At 40.1% G+C, this 24,815-nt stretch overlaps 1 protein-coding gene and 1 long non-coding RNA gene across 5 annotated transcripts in view; one reads left to right on the forward strand and one right to left on the reverse strand.

Moving 5' to 3' along the window:
• Positions 1-4,886: 4,886 nt before the first annotated feature.
• The window catches only part of sdccag8 (SHH signaling and ciliogenesis regulator sdccag8), a 497,941-nt gene continuing 478,012 nt past the window's right edge, over positions 4,887-24,815 (reverse strand). For 3 of the 4 annotated variants that reach the window (XM_069930905.1, XM_069930904.1, XM_069930902.1), the window contains one exon: positions 16,660-19,825. In XM_069930905.1, the coding sequence (XP_069787006.1) occupies positions 19,633-19,825 (193 nt within the window). In that variant the 3' untranslated portion in view covers positions 16,660-19,632. Of the gene's footprint in view, positions 5,629-16,659; positions 19,826-24,815 lie in introns of those variants that run through there. The other variant, XM_069930903.1, reaches the window with a different exon arrangement.
• Positions 13,103-24,815, forward strand: part of LOC138760376 (uncharacterized) — a 47,552-nt gene continuing 35,839 nt past the window's right edge. Inside the window, exon 1 of the long non-coding RNA XR_011355570.1 lies at positions 13,103-13,375. This is a non-coding gene — a long non-coding RNA (uncharacterized lncRNA). The remainder of the gene's footprint in view (positions 13,376-24,815) is intronic.

Consider the following 24,815-nt stretch of genomic DNA (forward strand, 5'->3'; position numbering starts at 1 on the left):
ATTGGTAATTGGTTCGGAGGAAGAGGGATGTGGACAACAGGTAGAGACAATAGGGAATAAATGGGATGCTTGAGGAATAGAAGGAGTGTTTAAAAAAAGCTTAAGAAATTAGAAAGGCTAAAAAGAGATACGAGGCTGCTTTGGCAGGCAAGGGAAAAATAAATCCAACGGGATTCTACAGGTACATTAAAAGTAAAAGAATCATGAGGGATAAAATTGGGGCCCTTGATAGGAAAGGAATATTGAGCCAGGTGAAGTAAGGAAATCTGGTAGTGAGGTCATGGATAATATACAGGTTAATGAGGAAGTAGTATTGGCTATTTTAAAGTGAATAAAGGTGGATAAATCTCCTGGTCCTAACAAGATATTCCCTAGGACCCTGAAGGAGGTTAGTGTACATATAATGGGGGCTCTGACAGAAATATTTAAGATGTCACTGGCCACATGGTAGGTCCCGGAGGATTGGAGGGTAGATCATGTTCTGCTGTTTAAAAAAAAAAGGTAAACTGGTAATTATAGACCTTTGAGTCTGATGTTGGTGGTGGGTAAATTAAGGGAGAGTGTTCTTAGAGATTATATATATAATTATTTGGAAAGGCAGGGATTGATTAGGAGTAGTGGTAAATCATGTTTAACAAATCTTGTATAGAGTTTTTCAAGGAGGTTGCTAAGAAGGTTGACGAGGGAAAGGCTGTGGATGTTGTCTATATGGACTTTAGTAAGGCCTTTGACAAGGTTCCACATAAAAGGTTATTAGGAAGGTTCAAGCATTAGGGATTAATCTTGAAGTAGTGAAATGGATTCAACAATGGTTGGATGGGAGATGCCAGAGATAAGTGGTGGAAAATTGTTTGTCGAATTGGAGGCCAGTGACTAGTGGAGTCCTTCAGGGATCGGTACTGGGTCCACTGTTGTTTGCCATATATATTAATGATCTAGATAATAGGGTGGTAAATTAGATTAATAAGCATGCAGATAATATGAAGATTGGAGGTGTTGTGGACAGTGAAGAAGGTTATCAAAGCTTGCAGTGGGATATAGGACAGTTAGAAGAGTGGGCTGAAAGATGGCAGATGGAGTTTAATACTAATAAATGTGTGGTGTTATATTTTGGTAGGACTAATGAGCAAAGGTCATATACATTAAATGGTAGACAATTGAGGAGTGCAGTAGAACAAAGGGATTTAGGAATTCTGGTATACAATTCCCTGAAAGTGGAGTCACATGTAGGTAGGGTGGAGAAGAAAGCATTTGGTATGTTGGCCTTCATAAATCAGAGTATTGAATGCAGGAACTGGGATGTCATGTTGACGTTGTATAAGGCATTGGTAAGGCTGACTTTAGAATATTGCGTGCAGTTTTGGTCACCAAATTACAGGAAGGATATAAGCCGAATAGAGAGAGTGCAGAGGAAATTTGCAAGAATGTTGCCTCGGTTTCAGGCTTTGAGTTACAAGGAAAAGTTGAGCAGGCTGGGACATTATTCCCTGGAGCATAGAAGTTGAGGTGCGATTTGATAGAGGTATTAAAAATTATAAGGGGGACGGATAGAGTCAATATGGACAGGCTTTTTCCATTGATTCAAACAAGAGGGCATGGATTGAGGTTGAAGCTGCGAAAGTTTAGAGGAAACATGAGGGGGAATTTCTTCACTTGGAGGGTGGTGGGAGTGTGGAATGAGCTTCCTGCTGAAGTGATAGATAAGAGTTTGATTGTAATATTTAAGGAATAGCTGGATACGTATATGGACGGGAGAGGTGTGGAGAGTTATGGGGTGGGTGTGGGTCAATGGGACTGGGTGAGAGAAGGTGTTTTGGCATGGACTGGCCTGTCATTGATATATTTGATATTTTAAAAAAGGGTCTTGCTGAATTATGTACAGTTTTTTACCTCCCCTGCAGCTTCTATTATGAAATATGGATTGAATTTTTTAGCCTTTTTTTCACACCTCCACAAGAGAGAAATTTACTTAAAAAATCCTCCTGTGGAATTTATTGCTGAAGTATCAGAGCAGTAAACATTGCACACATTCCCATATCCTCATCTCTGAATAGGCTGTGGAAAACATAACTCCTTGTTTATTTATCTTAAACATTTGCAAAAATATTTGTTCGGTGTTTATACAATTTAGTTATGTTCATGTAATAGCCTGATTAAAACAAATCAAATTCTTATTCTCAGTAATTAATATTACAATAATCTTGTACTATTGTTTTACAATAATTTCTAAAAGGCTGTGTGATAATGATGTGCTCAGGTTATGAAGATATATACAGTAAATGGAGTTGATTTTATTTGCATTCATTTCCACACTCTTGGTCTTGACTGTAATGCATTTGGGTTGACTTGGGCAATGCTATAGAACATTGTAGTGTGAAAGTTATGTACATGTCCATCAAGCTCCTATGGAAATGAATCATTCTGTGCTAACATTCTCGTAAGATGATGCAGATTTTAAATGTATCTTTAAATGATTTCCATAAGTTATTGGCTTTTTTTCTACTGCCGCATTACTTCCCTGCGCTTTAATATTTTGCATGGAGAATTCTGAAGCTTCATCCCCCTCTGAGTGAATACATTTCACAATTGAACCAAAGTGGTGACTGCTGTGAAATTGAGCCCTAGTTCCAGATAACTCAGTTAAGGCAAATATCATCCTCTCCAGCGCTGAGACTTTTGTACATTCAATGAATTCTTCTTTCAAAAATCCCAGCCTCTCCAATGTCACCTTATAATTCACACCCACCAATCCCAGAAATGTTCTAATGAACTAATTGGCCTGTAATTTTACGGATAACCCCAGTACCTATTACATCGTTGGATTTCAGTTCTGCATTTTCAGGAAGGGGGAAATGACGATTAAACCATTAAATTTTCTTCTCTATCTTTAAACTACCTTCCTGGTTATCTCTCTGCACTGTTTCTTTTGACTATTACCTCCCACCAACTACATTGCAGAACAAATGAGGTGGTTATAATCGACATGTCCTCTGTTTCAAACCAACACTGATTATTTATTTATATCTTCACCTCGTACTTCATTAATATAGAACTCTTCACCTGTTGGCAATTTGACCTTTTTCCCAACTACTACTTTATTTGCAGACTTTTTTTATTGCAACCTTTATTATTGTTTGAATTTTTAATATGTAACAATTTCATTGTTTTCCCTCAAAACACGGTGACCATTTGACAATTAGTCATGGATTATTCTGCATATAAATGTCAAGAAATACGGTACTAACTTTGTGCTACTTGTAATTACTACCAAAGTGAACTGCCAATCCAATTGTAAGCATTGGATAGCTGAAATGTTATTGCTCCTTACATAAGTTTTAGCAGATTAACCCATACAAATGTTATTCTATAGATCTTCTAAGATATCTTACATAGAAACTAGGTGTAGGAGTAGGCCATTTGGCCCTTAAAGCCTACACCGCCATTCATTTTGATCATGGCTGATCATCCACTCAGTACCCTGTTCCAGCTCTCTCTCCATGCCCCCTGATCCCCCTAGTCACAAGTACTAAATCTAACTCTTTCTTAAATATAGCTATGAAACCGGCCTCAATCACTTCCTGTGGCAGAAATTCCATAAATTCACCACCCTCTGAGTGAAAAAATTCTTCCTCATCTCAGTCCTAAAGGACTTCCCCTTTATCCTTAAACTGTGATCCCTGGTTCTAGACTTGCTCAACATTGGGAACAAGCTTCCTGCATCTAGACGGTCAAATCCCTTAAGAATTTTGAACGTTTCTATTAAATCTCCTCTTAATCGTCTAAACTTCAGCGAGTACAAGCCCAGTCGTTCTAGCCTTTCTTCATATGCAAGTCCTGCCATCCCTGGTATCCTTGTTTATTTATTAAAAAAACTCGGAGGCAATTAGGTCCTTGGTAGATTCCAGCAGGGCAATCCTAACTGTCCCAGTCTCCTTTTTATTTCCCTACATGTCTGCAACTCATTCTCTTTAGTACAGCCATCAATTCCCCTTTTCATTTTTTTGCCACTCACCTTCACTGAGGGGTAGGTCACAGTGGTCAATTAATTTTGATTTGTATAAGAAACTCTGCTCTTAAATAAATTCACTAAATAATTTTTAACTTAATGCCTGGCAAATTATAGCTTCGGCAGTGATTTGATACCAACAGAAGTTCAGGATGCAGGAAACAAAAGGAAAAATCAAATACTATGTTCAAAACAAAATTATGAACTAAAAAGTAAAGCGATATGGGATCATCTTAACGGGTAAAGAGCACGAGTGAAGGAAGAAATAATCAGGTCTGATTAAGTTTAGGTTTGATATCCTTGCATCAGAATTTTGAGAACTAAAAATAGTTTGAGTCCAATGTGAAAAAGGAACAAAACAATTAGATCTTTGATGGAGAGGAGGCTTCATTAAAGCTATGATCACACAGCTGATAAAAATATCATTTATCACCCATTTTTCAGTTCAACTGAGATGACACTGGAGCGTATGTAATGCATTCTCCACTTACCATTTATGCCTATTCAAATGTAGTAATTTGGAAAATAAAAATTGTATGAATTTAGAGATACAGTGCAGTAACAGACCCTCTGGCCCATGAATCCGCACTGCCCAAATACACCCACGTGACCAATTAAACTACTAACTCTGTACGTCTTTGGAATGTGGGAGGACACCAGAAAACCCGGATGGCGCAAGCCCACGGAGACATGGGGAGAACGTACAAACTCCTTACAGACAGCACCTGATTCAAACGTGGGTCACTGGCGCTGTAATAGCGTTGTACCACACTAACTGGGTTGCTTAACAAGGAAAATGGAGTAAAAAAAATCTTTAATGCTCTCTTTCACAGGACGTACTCCCACTGGAAACACAAAACTACAAGTGTTAAATTATTCCAGATCAGTACACATTTTGCATCAGGCATCACACAAGAATATAACACATTCCTTGTGCTTGTAGGAAAATAAATTTTAATATAAACATCAAAATAGTTATCACTTTGTGCACAGTTTGAATTGACAGCATCTGAAGATTCCCATTAACTGTTTCAATTAAATATGAAATAAATTAAGGTAAATGGAGTAACTTACAAAATAACAGTTTTATATAAATCTTCAGAACAGAATTAAAATATTGAAGCAGCCAGACATCAGGTTGTTTGTGAAAAGCAGGTTAAAGATATACTGTACATGTAATGCAATCGGGCACCACTGCCAACATCTTTGCTATGCACTTAGTAAAATTGACTCCCTCTAAAATCTACCCTTGTCAGCTGAAAAAAGACAGAAGCATCAAGACTTTGTACGTGGTCATGTGCATCACTTTGGGAAACAGTGAAACAAAGCGACTCTCACCAAGATGAGAGCCTATAATTCTACAACTAAAAAAGCTTTGGCACCTGTACAAGGGTTACTACAGTGCAAGGTGCAGTTGTGTTAAATAAATAAATTCTTTGCTCTCCACAGGGTGAATGTAGCAAAACTAAATGGTCATAAACTTTGTGATATCTTTATACTTAAACAATTGTATCAAAAATATGTACAACACTTTACGAAGTAAAAATTCTTGTACTGCTGCTGTCTGACATCCATCCAGTTGAAAGTATGTTAGTTCTCTGGTGTTATGACAGGACAGGAGGCTGAAAAGGGAGAGAAAGGGGTCAGTTAAATCTAGTTTTTAGCACACAGCTCTGTATTTACAGCATTATTTTCCATTTGCAAGATTCTTAGAATTTCACCAGTGGTTACATTTGCTGCTCCAGTGAACAAGTGCTTTACGAAAGTCCCCCACAAACTTCCTTGAACATTGTCATCCCTGTTGATTCTCATCCTGAGTGCAAGTAACTTGCAAATGGAAATGTTACACTGGTGATATTGTGTTGTTCGAAGCAGTGAAATAAAACCGTGACAAAAGTTCCTTTCAGTCCCTTTCCTGTTTCTAGGGAAAAAAACATGTTCAGAGGCAGTTTTTTTTTTCACTGACCAGTTTGCCTTCTGCTCTGCAGCTGAACCACACAGGAAGTGTACATTACTTGCTGGGGTGTTTTTAACAAGAGAATTGCCATCACATTAAATTTGCCGGTACATTTTTAAAGGTAAAATCCAATTTTTTTTGTAATTTTAAACTACTTTGAAAAGATGAAACAAATAAATTAAAATTCCCAAGTGCCTGAGCCAGTGAAGGCACAGCTCAACTTGTGGTTTGGAAGGTGTTGGGTTTATTAGGTCTGAGCTGTTTATTTACACAACTAGAGTGATCTTAAGACCTGGTGGGTCTGACGTTCCATCCAGTATTAATCTCAATACCCAGGGCTCAATCAACACCCTTGCTTCCAATCACTGCGTTATGACCTCCTACCAGAGGCTCCATGACCCTGCACTTCAGGTGAATGCCCAACAGCCTAGTTAAAACTAACAAATACAGTCAGGAATTTCCTCAGTCTCGTTACCTTTTTAACAGATTAAAATTGACAGGTTTGACTTTTAAATGCTCCTTGTATGTGAATTTTAAATCGAGCATAACATGCATTGTACAAATCTGGGCCTCAAAAAAGTGCATGCTGACTGTTGACTACGATGGAACAACATTTGTATTTAATAAATATTATAGAATGGAGTGACTTAATTCCTTTTCATTAATCAACCTGTTGACCACATCAGTCACTTTGGATGCCAAATGCATTTAATCATATCATTTGTAGTTCATAGATGCTACACTAAATGACATTTGACAACTTTAATTCTGTCAAACAACTTGTCTAGCAATATTGTCACATTCTGGACTTTGTATAATGGTTCTTTGTGTTCTAAGGGTAAAGAACTGTAGTACTTTGTAAACTCAATGCTGTCTACTTTAAAAAAAAATAATTATATATGATCTGATGGGAATCTCTAAGCCAGCCTTGTGATTTAATATAAAGCTGATATCTTTTGACACATCACACCTACCTCTTGATAAATACCATTCTGAAAGGCAAGTGACAACCCACAATTTAAATCTGAGAATTGTTACAGAAAGAATTGTACTAATGATGTGGGAAATTCAATCAATAATGTTCGACACAAATTGACTGTGAAGTGTTTGCCTTCCACCCACCCACAAAGCACCTCTATAGAAAGACTGCAAACTCTTGACATATTTAGCTCATCATCTTGGTAATTTAATTTAATATATTAGAAAACAATATGATGGTAAGAAAGCTGATAGATGTGCAAAAATTTTCAAGCAAAGGCTAACATTGACTGTTGGGCGGTTCAGTTTATCTCAGTCTATTGAGGATCAGTGGCCCTCCTTACTTAATAGGCTGTTCATAGGGAATGGTGTATTTTCCATCTGTTGGCTTGATCCCCAGAGGCTCTTGAATAAAAATCAGACAGGGGATCCCTTGTGTGTGGGATCACCACTCATTCATAAAACTTTCAATCTTCTGATCAGGTGAAATAAAGTATGTGATTAGAAAATATATAATAACTTCATTTAAGCGGAATGATCAATTAAATGCTATTAATGAAAACTTCTTTGTATTTATATACTATGAATAAGAACTGGTAGTCAGACCCTATTAGCACTTTTCTAATGCCTTTGGTGCTCTGTTTTATTTGCACTTAATTCCTTGTTTTGTTTTTATTTGTTTTCTGACTGCATATTTGTGGACATGCAAACCTAAACATACACAGTACCTGTGTTAAAACAATAAAAGCATAAGTTACAAATTGCCAGAAGCATAGAAATGAAATATTGACAGAATCAGAGCACAGCATCAGGAAATTGAAGAGGACACAACAGATACTCATTGGAACTATAAGGAATCCAGTGCCAGACAAGCCCATGCCAATCGCCATAACAACGTAACGTCTTCAAAACAAATCACCACTTCTACATTGGTGGGGGGGGTGAGGGTTGGGGAAACAAGTTGAAAGGAAGGAAGTGTTTTGGGAGGATTGTCAGAGACCAGAGGCAGGCTGCCCACATTCTCCACTATGCTACCAATTACTTATGTAGCTCCCAGCATACACCAGGCAATGACTGAAGATAATTGAGCAGATTCTAAGTCAGCAGGGAGTCTCTTACAGAACAGTACCATCTGCTACAAGGGAATATACAGTCAATTATAGGGCCAACACATTTTAAAAAAAGTTACTACCTCAAACTTTTCTCCCTATGCTTCTTTCCAGGTGGGTAACTTCCCAAACATGACCAAAAGTGTGATGCCCCAACAGCACCAAAGCCTTGGTGAACCTCCCCTTCCCCACGAGTATTAGGCGCCTGTTCCTCCTCGTCTTTACCCTTGCTTGCCCTCATCTGGTGCATTATGACTCCTTTTAACAAATCAAAGTTATGGCAGAGAAATTGAGAAACCTGGAAATTGGGGTAGAGGCACTAACTGGTTGGAGATGATGACACTGAGGGCACTGATGCTGGATTATTAACTTTAATACTATATTATCAATATTGATGCATATATACAGAGCAAAAAATAGGTCTTTCTGTTGTACATATCAAGGAATAATCTACTCTTTGACTTTTAGGTGCATACTTCAAGACCTTGGGAATATTTTGGACAGTTGAGTTTATAGAGAATGGTGCGAGGGTGGTGACGAAGATAATTCAGCGGTCGTCAGATTAAGGATGGTTTGTAAGAAATGATTGATCTCAAAGCCTGGACATCCAAGCCTGCAATCCCTGGAGAGAAAAAGGAAAATAAGGTTTAACCTGCTGACTTTCACCAGTATTGTGCTTTTACTAAGGGCTTTTTGGATTGTATATTAGAGAAGGACACTATAGCTAGGAAAGAGTTCAGGATAGCAAATCCAGGGTAGCCGTGTTCATCACTTGAACTAGTACTGATCACCAGAGGGTCATCCATAGCAGAGGACTGTGAAGCATTGAGAATATAGCAAAGGTGGATGTGTAATAATCTTTGAAGATTCCATACTCAAGAGTGGCAAACATGTTTCTGAACCTGTTAAATGAAGAACATTGCATCCCAGGTGCCAGGATAAATGACATCATTGCAGAGAATGCAGGAGGTTCTGAGGGGAATGGACAGGATCCTGATGTTGTGGTCCACATCGGCGCCAACAGCATTGGGCCATGGGAAATTTTATGATTGGAAGCGAGAACCTTTGTGCAAAAGGTATAATTCTGCTGACCCAGCAAAGATATTTTGGGGAAAATTGAAAAGTCTTTATGCAAACACACTGTCCTTGTGGATAGTTGGACAACAATTTCTTGTCTATGTGAATAGGATTTTTAAGGAAAAAATGGAATATTTTCAAAGAGAATGTTGAGAATTATGAAAGCATGAACTTGTCTTTTCCCTTATTAATGCAGAGTGCCTGTTGAAAATGTCTGATTTGATTTCATTAGTTTGGATATTTTCATGGTTAGTGGGAGAGAATGAAAAAAAGGGGAGACAGAAAATCACATTTATGTCCTAGTTTGTGAAAAGATGCCACTGTTCCCAGCTGTCAGTCTAATTGGAACAGAGAGTTGCAGAGAAATAACAACATTCCAGCTTTGCCCTACTTTTCCTGTTAACTGTTTAAAAATATCTAAACCTAATGGCAGTTCCATTTTAGGTCATTTTTGTGAAATTGTTTGACCAGAAAGCTCCACTGACAAGAGGAATGGATTCCCATACACAACTTGCATTGTCACTGTTCACTTCCACATTCTGACCTTCAGTCTTCCAACCTCACTAAACATGTTTAAGCAAAAGAAAAATTCCCACTCCAGGAATGCAATTTAAAACAGATGATTCAAAGTTGATTTAAAGCACTAATGTGTACAGTGATTTTCACATGAGGTTAGTGATACTAAATGTTAGTTAGTTGCATGTTTGAAAGCCCATAAACAATCAAAATATTGAAGAGGCAGAGGGAACACATTCCAGAGTTAAATTGCAGATTCAATACTTATTTGGTATTATGTTAGCTGAGAAATTTAACACTCAGAGTCGTCTAGGATATGGAATTAATAAATTTCTCCTCATCCAGTTGTGAACTTTCTCTATGATTCTAGACCTGATGCCTTATCCTCGGCTCTAGTTCTAAGGAGAACTGTCCTTACTACATCAACCCTGTCAGTAAACAACATAACGTGCACAGACAATGGGGGTGAACTGTTGCTTAATTTCATTGTTGTGTGAAAAGAATTGAGACTTATTTTAATTTAACTGTAGCCCCATATTTTTGACCTCCTCATTACTATTATACATCTGTTAAATTGTTCGCATTCACTCTTGCCCTCTTCAATTTAATTTCCTGGTTATCAAATTGTATTTAAAAAAATTGATGCTGTTCTGTCAATTTTCCTTACTGTCGTGGGAAGATTATTTGACATACTATTAATGGTAATCAACGTGGCTTTGTTTCTGGAAGATCATGTCTCACAATATTAAGGAAATGACCAGAATAATTGATGGGGGAAGTGCCCAAGACCTTTGACAAGATCTCGCGTGATAGCCCTGTCAAAAAGGGTGGAAGGAATCTACGCTGAGCTAACCAACTGGAGACAAGTTTGGCTTGATGATGCAATGCAGAGGGTGATAGACGGGGAAGATCCTCCCATCTGCATCCACCTATTATCTCTTACGTGTTAGCCTATGCTCCTCCTCTTCCCTCCTCTCCTCACCTCTTCCCCCTGTCCCACCCTTTTACTCAGCCATCTTCCTGTTTTTACTTGTATCTGACGAAGGGCCCAGGCTTGAAATGTTGGTTACCCTTTACTTCCTGTGGATGCTGTGTGACCTGCTGAGTTTTACAGCACATTTGTGTATTGTGCCCAACCCCAGCATCTGTAAAGTTTCTGTTTAACGAGCATTCAATTTATTCATGCCCCTGGTGATTTTATATGTCTCAATAAGGTAATCTTTCAGCTTCCTACATCCAGTAAATAAACATTCAGCCTTTCCAGCTTCTATATATAATTCAACATGTCCATTATATACGTATGTGTGTGTGTGTGTGTATATACAGTGCCCTCCATAATGTTTGGGACAAAAACACTTTTTCCTTTATTTTCCCCTGTGCTCCACAGTTTTAAATTTGTAATCAAACAATTTACATATAATTAAAGTGCACATTCCAGATTTTATTCAAGGTTATTTTTATAAATTTTGGTTTGACCATACAGAAATGACAGCATTTTTAATATATAGTCCCCTATTTCAGGTCACCATAATGTTTGGGACATTTGGCCTCACAGGTGTTTGTGATTACACGGGTATGTTTAATTGCTTCATTGGTGCAGGTATAAGAGAGCTAGGCTTGTTTCTAAGCTTTTGATCAACTTTAGAGTCTGTGGTTTCCATTTTTCAACTTGAGGACCAGAGTTGCACCAGTGAAAGTCAAAGAAACCATCATGAAGCTGAAAAACAAGAATTAAACAGTAACAGACATCAGCTAAACCTTGGGATGACCAAAATCAACTGTTTGGAACATCATTAAGAAGAAAGACCGTACTGGTGTGCTCAATAATCGCAAAGGGACTGGTAGGCCAAGGAAGGCCTCCACTGCTGTTGACAGAAGAATTCTCATCATAATGAAGAAAAATCCCCAAACGTACGTCCAACAGATCAGAAACACTCTTCAGGAGATAGATCTGGGTTTGTCAATGACTAGTGTCTGCAGACAACTTCATGAAAAGAAATACAGATGGTACATTGCAAGATGCAAACCATGGTAAAGGTGGTATATTTTGGATCTTGGGTAGTTCCTTTACACCTCCACACTTTTGCCATCACTGATACAGGATAATCTTTATCATCCACAAAATCTTTTCCCAGAATCTGCAGGCTCTTTCAAATACTTCTTGGCAAACTGTCTGTAATCTGGTCGTCCTAGTGGTTAACTAGTGGTTTGTATCTTACAGTGTAGCCCCTGTATTTCTTTTCATTAATTTTTTTTGTGGACATTGACATATCCACACCTGTCTCCTTAAGGGTGTTTCTGATCTGTTAGACAGGTTTTTGGGGATTTTTCTTCATTATGATGAGGATTCTTCTGTCAACAGCAGTGGAGGCCTTCCTTGGCCTACCAGTCCCTTTGCGATTACTGAGCTCACCAGTTCGCTCTTTCTTCTTAATGATGCTCCAAACAGTTGATTTTGATTATCCTAAGGTTTGGCCAATGTCTCTTACTGTTTAATTCTTGTTTTTCTGCCTCATAACGCCTTCTTCGTCTTTCATGGGCACAACCCTGCTCCTCATGTTGAAAAATCGCAACTATAGATTCCAACGGGGATCAAAAGCTTAGAAGCAAGTCCAACTCTCGTTTACCTTCACCAGAGAAGCAACTAAACAGCATCCCAGTCAGCCTTGGCCTTTGGATCTGGACTCCCATCATGATTACAATACTGTTAGTGCCTGAGGCCCTCAGGAGCCCTGCTTGCCATTGGCATCACAGGTCCTGGTACCTGGTTCCCACGAGCCAGTCTCCACCAGCCCACAGTCCTGGTGTGAATCCTTCATCACCAAGCCCTTAGCTGGTCTGCTGCATAGTCTCCTACTCTGTAGGGCCCCCTCCCAGGATTATCCTTCTCAGTGAGGAGGTGTTTTCCACTGCTGCCCTGCGCTGGTCCGATTATCCCCTGGAGTCTGCGACCCTCATGGTCTGGGCCGCCAAGCATTGGCGTCACCATCTTGAGCAAGGACATCCATGAGTTCTTAGATGTAAAGGAAAGCACCACCTGCTCTGTTCTACAGGCAGTTTAAATCTGCACGGGGCAGTTGGTGTAACCTCCAGGCAGTAGGACCCTGCAGAGGAGTGGTGGAAGACACTTCTCCACTCCCCTCTCCTCCCAGATCTGAGCAGAGGCAGTGTTTCCATTTTGTTTTATTCAGTGCCCTTTCCACTTGTTGATTATTTTCCTATAGCTGAGCGACCAGCACTGCACACAGTGTGATCTCACCAACACTTTGCACAACTATATCATATGGTCCCAACCTTAGTACTCAATACCCCACCCAATGTAGGCCACCATGCAAAACCTCATCTTCTCCACCCTGTCCACTGTATGCTCCTGTACACTTGGATCACCCTCCCCTATAACATTCTCCAGGGATCTACTACTCATTGAGTAATTTCCTGTATGAGGAGAGATTGAGCAGCCTTGAACTGTATGTTCCAGTGTTTAGTGGAATGAGAAGAGAATTCATCGAAACTGACAAGGTTTGACAGGATGGATGAAGGACAAATTACTGAGGAGCCCATGACCAGTTTTAGAAAACGGGGGTAAGCTATTTAGCAGTGAGATGAGAAAACATTCCTTCCCCCAAACGGTGGTAAACCATTTAGACTCTCCAGAGGATTGTGGTAATTTAGTATTGCGTCCATTCCAGAAGCAGACATTGAGGGAACCAAGGAAAGTGGAACAGTGCTGGGGTAAGTAAAAACGCAAAGCTGGAGAAACTCAGCAGGTCAAGGAGTCTCCTTTATGTAGCAAAGGTAAAAATACATAACCCACATTTCGAGCTCGAGCCCTTCATCAAAGTATGGAAAAATGTCTGCAGGTATCCGAACAAAAGAGTGGGGGGGGGGAGGTGTGGTCGCAAAAGCTGGAGGTGATAGGGAGAGAAGGAAGAGAGAGGACAGCAGCGATCGAGGGGAGGAAAGGGGAAGGAAGGGGTGGTGAAGTCAAAGATGAGGCCTGATGAATTGAAAGGACCAGATGCCTACCCCTCCTCCCATTTTTTATGTTCAAACACTTGTGTAAAAGTTGTTTCAAAATGAAGATTGACACGATAACTTCTATAATCTTATCCTGTGTTGAGGTTACATTATTCTTTCAGTCATGTGTGTATTGAAACATGGAACCAATCTGAAGGCTGGAGGCCCTTCACAGTGCTGGTCTTTTGTCAGATATGCATGTATGCAGCTGTGACATGGAACAGGAGACTAGAGTCTCAGCTCCATCCTCTGCATTCATACTGAGGATTCCCCAAAAGCAGCTGCAACCGATCAGGGATCTGTCCCGACCCAATTCTTTAGGATCTGCATATATTCTCTGGCCTGATGGAGATCTCTGGCAGTGCCAGTTCTGTATCAAATGAAGAGTTAGTTTAGTGGCAGCTGAGCGCAGACTTGGCGAGAGAGAATAAATTCACAGACATCAAAGGAAGCGTGTGACCTCCGTTTATGTGGAATATTTAACAAGTGTTACAAATGTCAAGATTCAGCTCGAGTTTCATTCCACTGGGAAAGGTGGGTATGACCCACAGTGGCAGCATTCCTCTCTTCTGCAGATATCAAAAGCTGGACCAGAAAAAGAGTATTTTGTTGTTTTACCAGTGTCGCTGATTGACAGGCTCAATTGTGAGGAATATTTTTTGATCTGTTCAACCTCAGGAGTAGGTTTTCAATGCACTTGAAAGGTAATTAGATGTCTGGGTGATTGGGATGCAGTTGCCCTTTAATCTCACTTCAAACCTCTCAATCAAGGATGAATCTAATTAATAAGTCATTTATAAGGGTGAAAGAGCCCCCAAGAAAGCCAAGCTCAGATCATATAATGAAAGAGCATCATTTAAGTCATATTTAGTGCAATATAATCTTGGTAAAGTGATTGGAGCTTCCTCTAGGAATGGCTATGCAGCATTTCAGTGCTTGATTTCATATTCCAATAGCGACCAGCTGAGGGGAGCGAGCTACTTAAAGGCATATACAACTGTTATTTGCAGCTGGAAGTTTGAGAAATGCTCAGATGTTTGGTCAGACACCTTGCCAAGGCTTTAATGCTGCCACCATTCTGGAAGTTCTCTCTCTATGTCATCTGATTTTCTTGGACACCTATTGACATGAGTTAACAACAATATCAGTAATGGGCTTAGGCTTCCGGTAAGCAATGGCAGATGCTGTCGGGGAGAGGGCAAGGAGCGTTGTACTGTATGATGGTAAACTCCTTGTCTGAATGAGAACTCCAGTACCATGTGGGTTCTTTTCTGGGGAAGATGGGACCTGTATAAGTGGAGGGGAACTGATATCCTGATGGGGAGATTGGCTGCTGTGAGTCAAGGGGATTTACAGCAGTCTGGTGGGGAGTGGGTCCCAAAGTATCAGTCAAGCAGTGGAGCAATCTGAGGTTAGATTGAGGTTAATATGAGCAAGTTTGATAGGCAGGGCTGGAAGGAGCAAGTCAACGAGTGTGGAAACTTTGAAGGACTTTAAACACATTTAATTTATTGCAAGAGGTCTGAGGCAAAGAGGAAGAAGACAGACCATGATTAGGTTCATGGGTATGAGATATTATAGCCATGACAGAAACATGGATGAGCGATGGGCAGGACTGCCAGTGTTCCAGGATACAGATGTTGTCAATGAGGTGGGGGCAAAACAAATCTTCTTGGGTAACTCAGCAGGTGAAGTAGCCTCAAGGGGGAAGAAAAAGAATGGTCATTGTTTCAGCTCCGAGCCATTTATCAAGACTCATCAAGTCTTCATCACAACTTTCAATGACTCATTGAGTGTGTCCAGAGAGGTGGGGTGTTGCAGTTTTGAATAGGGAGTGTGACAGAATTGTATTAGTATTAATCTTTAGTTATAAAATATATATTTTTAGTAAAGTTATTTTTGTGGGTTTGGACACAGGGACACACAGACACACACAATCGCACTCAGAGAGAGAAGCAGGTTTGAATAAGGAGTGTGACAGAATTGTATTAGTATTAATCTTTATAATCTTTAGTTATAAAATATATATTTTTAGTAAAGTTCTTTTTGTGAGTTTGGACACAGACACACACAATCACACTCAGAGAGAGAAGCAGTTTTGAATAGGGAGTGTGACAGAATTGTATTAGTATTAATCTTTAGTTATAAAATATATATTTTTAGTAAAGTTATTTTTGTGGGTTTGGACACAGGGACACACAGACACACACAATCACACTCAGAGAGGGAAGCCATTTTTGGAGTCGCAAAGTCTGGAAAGCAAACCCAGTAAAACTGAAGCTATCTCGGACAATGGGGTTGCTCAAGGAGGACATCTAATTAAACAAAAGGCTCTATGCTTGTTTACCTACGATGTTAGAATGGAGACACAGAAACTTCAAAAGACAGGAATGATGTAATGTCATGTGGTAAAGGCACTTCAAGACAGAAAGCATTTTTGAATATTAAGGAACTAATATTAATATTTGAATATTAAGGAACTGTGTAGGTAACACAGGACTGAAGAAGGTGCTTGCAATCCTGTAAGTTACACAAAATTCAATTGCAGTAATAAAAGGCTGCTTATGTTCCCCTTATGAAAAGGAAGAACACCAGAAAAGTGATTTGGAAGAAAATAACTACTTCCAACTGTCTCTTTAAACAAGGGAGGTCAGTCTCTTGTCCATTGAAATGGCCACTTTTGATTAAGAAAGCAAAATTAATCTTGCATCTGAAACATAACCATTTTTAAATGGTAACTTCATGTAGCCCTTGCCTGGGTTTGTGAAATCATCGTGGAAGAAAAACTGAAACCTCCAAACAAGGGGAAATCATTTGTATCCTATCCAATTCTCTGAAAACTACTCTACAAGAAATTTGTGAGTTTTGAGAAGTCTGATGCCTCACACCTACTCCATAATTGCTGTTCAAAACAATTTAAAGATTTGAGCCAAAACAAAACTGATTGAACTTTAAAATAATTTCTTCAGAATTATGCCTGAACTATAATGGTTTTGGTTTTGCCCCCCCCCCCCCCACACACACACACACACACACACATACACACACACTCACTCATTTGTGCATAGTGGGGCTAAGTTCAGAGTTGAATATTATTAATAAAAATTATTTTGAAGATACCATTATCATGGTGAATTTCCATTGTTACTGATCTAGTGCATAACAGGAGAACATTATGGCAGTACTGAGAGGATATTCCAGTGAGATTGTCCAGTGAGGTCCTGTGGATAGAGCTTAGAAATAAGATTGGGATGAATCCTTTGATGGGGGTGCATTACTAGCCCCTCAAATTGCCAGCAAAAGTTGGGGGGGCCAAACATACAGGGAGATCTCAGGCAGCTGAGATCAGGGTTGTAAGTGGGTGATTTCAAATTCCCCCGTCTCACAGTCTAAAGGACTCGAGTGGGCACAATTTATTAAACGTGTCCAAAAGATTTTTCTCAAGCAATATATAATTGGCCTGATTAAATAAGGTAGTTACAGAAAAAGATAGGACTGGTTCACAACTTTGAGACCTAAATTGGGGCAAGGCTAATTTTGATGGCATTAGTCCAAAATTGATTGGAAGAGGCTACTTGCAGATAAAGGGGAAGTGCAAGTGGGAGGCTTATAAAAGAGAGATGAGGCTAGATCAGGGACAACAGGTTCCTGTCAGAGTGAAGGACAAGGATGACACGATTAGGGAATCCTGGATATTGAGGCTACAGTCAAGCAAAAAAATGGAGGCATATGTCAGTCATAGTAAAATCAAGTGAATTCTTTGAGCAGTATAGTGGATGTAGGAGTTCACTAAAGAGGGAAATAAGAAGGTTAAGGAGAATCCTAATTCAAACATATCAGAAGCAAAAGACCCATTAAACATCAATCAGGATGTCTATGTGTAAAACCACTTGAGGAGGGCAAGGTCCTAAACAAGTATTTCTCATCTGTATTTACCATGGAGAAAAACATGGAGATTGGGGAACTTGGGAAAGATATAGTGACGCCATGAAGAGCAGGTGCTGGAGGTCTTAAAATGAATTAAAAGTAGATAAATACCTGGGTCCTGATTTTACTGTACATAGTTCTACGAAAGTGGCGATACAGGTGGAGTAGAAAGTAGTTGGCCTGCTTGCCTTCATTGGTTAGGGCAATGAGCACAGAAGCAGGATTGTTACATTACAGCTATACGAGATGGTGGTGAGATTGCATTTGGAATATTATACATAATTTTGATCACCCAGTGATAGAAAAGAAACAGGAAAGGGGTGCAGAAATGATTCACATGAATGTGACCAGGACTCAGGGGTTTGAATTATAAAGAGTGACTGGATAGGCTGGGACTTTTCTCCCCGAACAGTTGGAGGCTAAATGTAATTTTATAGGGATTTATTTATAAAACAATGATAATTATATTCTTTTTCCTATGGTAGGGCATAGATTTAAGGTGAGAGGGGAAAGGGACTTTTTCAGACGGAGGATGGTGAGTATATGGGATAAGCTGCCAGAGAAAAAGATTGTAATGTTGAATAGGGTTTTAGACAGGTACATGGATTGGAGAGGATTAGAGGGATATGGGCCAAACGCAGGCAAATGCAACTAACTTGGTTGGCACCTTGGACGGAAGGACCTGTTTCCCTGTGGTAGAACTCTGTGACTATGACAAGAACCTGAGCAATTGTGCAAGATACTGCCTCTACCAGACATTTCACTTTGGAAACTATGGAATGTTATGTGAAAAGCTCAATATGAAAAAAAAAATTGGTCCCCGTTGCTATACCTGCAGGAGCCTGTTTTGGGGAATTGGGGCTCATTCAAAGAGAGTTCATTTCAATTGGCATTAAGAGTGAGGGTGTAACAAGTCCGAGCAAATCAAAACAGGGACAAGAGATGGAGGGGGAGGGAGAGAGGGATGGGGAGAGATGACCAAAGAAAGAGAGAAAAGCTAAGCAGGCAAGTAAAGTGCATGTAGAGAGAGGGTGAAGAGAGCAAACAAATCCAGTATGTCGCAGTACAGAACTGTGGAGTAGGTTTCGAACAGGAATACATTGGCTGTTCTCTAGAAATATAATTGCATCAAGCTGTTTCCTTTGGCTCTATGCAATTGAAAATTGTTTTTTTTCTTCTGGAGGTAGCACAATAATATCAACTTCTGAACCATTTTGTATCACTTTGAAAATTCAGCTGGGCACTTCCTGCTACCAATCACCCTTGTGATCCCATATTAATAAACATTGACTCTGTTTCTCTTTCCACAGATGCTGCCTGACTAGATGAATATTCTGTTTATTTTAGACCTCCAGGAATCCAGATATTTTGGTGAATTTGCATTCTTGAATGCTGCTCCACCCTATTCAACATCCCCTGATCTCCTGTCAACACCACCACCAACAATACCTGCATCTGTTATATGCACCTGGGCTTAATCCCCACTGGCACAAACTACTGGGATCCTCTTCTCCCATCCTACTGATCCCCAGACAATCTACCTGCTCCTTCTGAACCTCCCCTAAAACATCCTGTATATTCTACCACCACCTCATTTGACATCTGCAGTCCATAGGGACAACTATTCCGCATACTCCCTCCCTCTCCGTTTAAATGATTTTAGCTCCACATGTCTGTGGCTGATGTACCAAGTCTGGCCTTAAACAGGTGAGGATCGATAGCATTTTATTTTCACTAAGTTAAATTGACTCCATCTCCACCCCACCCTACCACTTACTGCCCATTCTGGAGCACCTTTATCAGAACTTATGGGATGTAAAGTTAAAATTCCCCATCTTACAGCTCTATATTTCATATCATAGTTATTTTAAACATTAACATTGTGGCAGTTGTTTGACAGTACAAAATACTGAAGTGCTTTGAACAAAAAAATGTCATTTCCATTCGATTTTCCTCCACTTGGATTACGATGCCTTAGTGAGGAAGGCGCATGGAATTGCCATCTTGCACCTAATTGGAATACTGTGGCTGATACCATCTGTTTACTACAGTGACCCAAGGTTAATGTGAAATAGATAATAGAAGAATGCTACTTTGTCTGTGACATTTCCTGATGATTGGAGGCACTGCAACTTTTCCTGTAGGGTCTGTCTTTCCCTCATCAGCTCGTTCTGCTTCTGCAGTAGCTCCACCACTTGCTGTGCACTGGCCTGACTATGCTGGTCCAACTGCTGGAGTCTGTAAAGAAAAAAACAACCAAAGATACTTCTTCAGAATGCATTCAAAATATTGTCAGTTAGCATTAAAACTTGCTTTCTATTTGGAGCGTTTTATAGGCAGATCAAATCAATTCAATTGGCATAACTAAAAGTTTTGAGGTCCCAAGAAGTGTTATTTTAACCACTATTTAAAATCTGTGGTATCTCAACCAATCCTCTTCCTATATTTGCATCACTGTGGTCTTGCATTAAATGATTTGTCTATTAACATGACTTCCTTTGCAAATGCAGACACATAATCTTTTATCCAAAATTCTGTAAACTGAAACCTCCAAAACGGAACATTTTTTCCATGGATGTCTGTCGTCTGCACACCAAAGCTCGCGTTTGGCACCAAACATGATCTGATGTGTCCCACCCCCATCCAGCGTCGTGTCTCAGTGCTAGTAAGTTTATGGTCTATATTTATCTCACTTCATTTACCTCCCTCCTGTCCATCGAGGCTGCCACCTCCCCCCCTCTCCATCACTGCTGCCACACCCCTCCCCCCCCCCCAGAACCTTCTAGTTGGGCGTATCTACGCAAAATAGCACCTATGACAGGGTTGACCAGTGAGTCAGAATAAATGGTGATAAGAAGGTTTTGCGAGACCTGGCCTTGGTGGCTGCCATGTTGTATCGCCATTGTATAATTGGGAGCGAATGCTTGGACGAGGAAGGAGGACGGGTGTACCAAGTGTGGTGTGCATTCCTTGTATGTCTGGGGCAGCGGCACTCAGCAGGGGAGGGCGGTGGGGAGTGGGGGGGGGGGTCGAGGCCCAATTGCTTAACGTACCAAGGGTTTTGGATAAAAGATTATGTACCTGCTCATTTTATTCTCCTCCATGAGGCATGCTCCATTTATTTAAATAAGCAGTAACCAGGCACTAACCTATAAATATAGGGGAGAAACAGCTATCGGTTACTGCAGTTCTCCTAGGCATGGCTGCTAGGGATGGGGATCAAATCTGCAAGCTTCCTTAGAAAATATGTGCCACTGATCTGGACACAGCTATTCCATTAAAAGCACTAAATAATGGCAGGTATCAAAGTGGGTTTAAATGGGTTTGGTCAAACAGTAGTTCACGACTGCTTGAGCACATTAATAAACAGATATCCAGCCAGTAGCTGCATGGAAGGCCAGAAACCGTCCTTTCTGCCTGTTTCTGTCGATATGTTTCTGCAACCTAACTCCATTAAGCCAAACATTTTTCATCCAAGCAAAAGAAAAAATCTGCTGAAGAAACCCCCAGTGGATGAAACAGAATCAGAAGTAGACCCTTTCAAACTGCCGTATAAAATGGAGTTAACTGGGTAATTTGCCCAGTTAGTGCCCCAGTTCCGTGGCAGTTAGAAAAGGTCCGACCCGATCAACCTCGTCAGAATCCATCTGGGTCCCTGACCTACCTCAGAGGTAATCAGGGAACCCAGCTAAACTTACCCAGGTCATGTCACATGAAAATGGCCAACCCGCTTATTCTAGTGACATCAGCGCTTGCGTGTGTGCATCACCGGGCAGCCGGCTTCTGAATATTTGGCAGCACTTCCAGTAAGAGCGTGATGCGTCATTGTGGGGGCAGGATCCCCTTTATGTCGCTGGCCTGGCGATTTAATGGGTCAATCGCCTTGCAATTTAAAAGGTGCTTCCAGCATCTTTGTCCCAGTAATCGCATCCAAGTCCTAGGAGTGTGACCCAGGTGCTGCAGTTTACAAGGGGCTAAAGATGCCGGTGGGGTTGGGAGGAATGTGGATGGGTCGAAACCCTCAACAAGAAACCTTTTATCTAAAAATGCACCTTTCAGAATTTTTTTAAACCTTGATCTAAAGCAGGGATATCTGTAAAACCATCTTATATTATTAGTGACAAATCAATTGGTCACCAATTCATGGCCAGCACTGACTATTGCACATCCAAATCTGTGCTAGAGGTCTGAACTATGCAGACAGAAGGACATAGCAGCCCAGCTACTGTCACCATTAAGTAGTTTAATACAATTTTATAATTTAAATGAGTTCAATATCAATTTAAATTGGCCAGCTCTCCTTTGTGCATTCATTTAAATCTCATCTGATCTTGGCAATGTTTCAGGCCAACGGATTAGACAGCTAATTAATGTATAATTTGTTACTGTTTGGGTTCTGGTAAGTTAATTAATGTCCATCTTTCTATATCTGATGGTAACAGACTGAAATTTACTTTAGTTATACTTGAGGTTGGCATTGCAAATTAGAGTCTGCAAAGGAGGTGGAATCTGCCACTTGCTGTCTCTAGATTATACTTTGCTGTGACATTTCTTGCCATCAGATGTACGTAATATTCAACAGGCACAGAGCAGAAAATAAGTAGTCCAGGCCTGATATATTATAATATCAGGAGTGTTAAAGGGATAATCATATCCTCATTTCCCCAATGAACACTGTGGAGTACCAGGGGTGGCCCTGGCATACTATACTTGAATTGCCACGGTTTAGAGAGCCCCAGCACAAGTGCTGGGATTGGTATAGATGGGTACATGGCATGGATTGTGGGGCTGAATTATTTGTTTTGGTGTTTGAGATTATGACAAATTGGTGTCCATGTAATGGATGACACAGTTAACATAGAAGTTAGCGCAATACTGTTACAGAGCCAACAATCAGGTTTAGAATCTGACATTGTCTATAAGGAGTTTGTATGTTTTTCCTGTGTTTGCTTGGGTTTCCTCTGGGTGCGCTGGTTTCCTCCCAACCTTCAAAACATACAGGGGGTTGTAGGTCAATTGGGTGTATTAGTGCAGCATGGACCTGTGACCGGAAGGGCTTGTAACTGCGCTAAAATTTGTCTAAATTAAAAGGCAGATTAATCATATTCAATGTTGAATATTGAAATGACTTTCCAAGTGAAATACTGTATGAATATGAGCACCATCAGCCATCAAACATGCATTGAGAAATAGAAACAGGAGTCAAGCCAATCCAACTATTCAGTGAGATCAAGGTTGATTTAATCTTTTTAACACTTTCCTGTCCATCCCGATTCCTTTGTTGTCCAAAAATCAGTCACAGCCTTGTACAGTATAATCTTAATGACTTGCCATCCTTTGGTTATTGTGGTACATACTTTCCAAAGATAGACAACTTCCAGTGAGTAGACATTCTGCTCCTCTCTATCTGAAACGGGCCTGTATCAACTTTGGAAAATGGAACTGAATAGAATTAATATTCCAGCATGTGATTAGACCTAATAAATATAGGCTCTCTCCTCGGCCCACCACCCATTTAAACTGGCAAGGACCCAGGATGAGCCCCCTCGTCCAACAACCACATATGTTTTATTTCCAGCCCTTGTGATTGAATCAGCAATTTTACATGACTCCTATTATCAGCCCTTCATTTTCTAATATATAAAAACATAACTGCAACGTTTACATCAAATATCTTGGAGCAGAACATTGAAGACTCTAACCTTCTGTTTGCCATGTTTGGGGTTCTCCGTGAGTGGTAATGCCTGTGACCACTCAAGGAGTACAAATGATTGGGAGTCTCTCTGATTGAAATGAGGGAGAGATAATGGTCCTTGGACCCAAAGTTTACCCTTGTGTCCTTGATGCTTTTACAAATTGACAGTCTCAGAGTCACATCTGAAGAGTTCCCAGGTACGTATAATGAATCTCCTCTTGGTCCTCTGACAGACAAGATCAACAAATGGCAAGACCATGAATTAAGAGCATTCAGGATGTTAAAATGGACAATCATGTTCTCATGGTTTTCTTGGTGAATGGTGTGGACTATCAGGGCTGGTCAGAGCCTGTGTGGATAAGGCCATAATTATCACTACTCCCTTAGTTGCCTTCTGCTAAATTAGAATTTGCACGAACTTGCAATTTCAATCTACTAAAATTGCTTCCTTTTCACTCCTTTATCCAGATATATCAGTAAAGAGTGAAATTTCACCCTGGAATCATGTTTTGTTTCCTTACTCAAGCTATCAGTGTTCAACACTCTTAATTATTAGCAGTCCATTTTTCAGCTTCACATCAAAGCAGGAATATGTTAGAAACTGGTGTTTCTGTTGTTTAATTTAGCTGCATTTGCAGAAGGAATCATGAGATGCATTTCAGTACAAATTGGTTATTTTGCACAAGCAACCTGTAAGAAATCCTAATTAAAGCATAACATTTCTTGGCAAATTACTTACACATTTATCAAGACTCAGCTGGCTGAGTTCTGCTATCTGTGTGTTTCTTTTTAACGATTACAAAAACACAAGTATGTCCCTTATGAGTCTATTATTAATTCAGTGGAATAGTCACAGGGGGTTAAGTGTACAACTATTCTCAAATCACCTGCATCATATTTCAGCTTTACGGGAAACAGTAAACCACATCGCTGGGGCTCTTTAACACCTACCCTTATTGCTTCAAGGTTGCATGCCAAAGCAACAAACGCACACATGCTTGCAAGACGCACATCAGTGAATCAGACTTAAATCTAATTTAAAACTGGAATGATCGGGAATATTTCAGCCATTGCAGCTATACAAAACTTAAGAATGTTTGTTTTGATCTCCCGACTATCCAAACAATATGGTGGTAGGTGTAACAGTCACAGAGGCCTGGAATCCCATTGTCGATTCCTGTCGAATGAACCCCGCGAGCAATAAAGAACCAGAAGATGTGATGTGTTTTCAAAAAGCATTTGCCAAGGGCAACCTAGATGATTATGACACAAGATATCGTCTGTGGTATGAAAACTGGTTCACTGACAGGTTCCCATTTTCATCTCTGCCCTATGCCAGTGGATGCAGGGTTGGGAGTAATAAGCACTGACCTCAGGCAGAGGAAATTGGCTCCTTCCCATTTCAAATCGCTGACCAACGAGCCTGTGGGAAATGTACACATGTACGTGTACAGGCGCAACCATCACATGATGAGTTGTGATAGAATTACTGCTTCCAAACTCTCCATTCCCACACAAATATTATTTTATAAA

This window comes from Narcine bancroftii, chromosome 4 (genome assembly GCF_036971445.1).
Source record: "Narcine bancroftii isolate sNarBan1 chromosome 4, sNarBan1.hap1, whole genome shotgun sequence".
Classification (NCBI taxonomy): Eukaryota; Metazoa; Chordata; class Chondrichthyes; order Torpediniformes; family Narcinidae; genus Narcine; species Narcine bancroftii.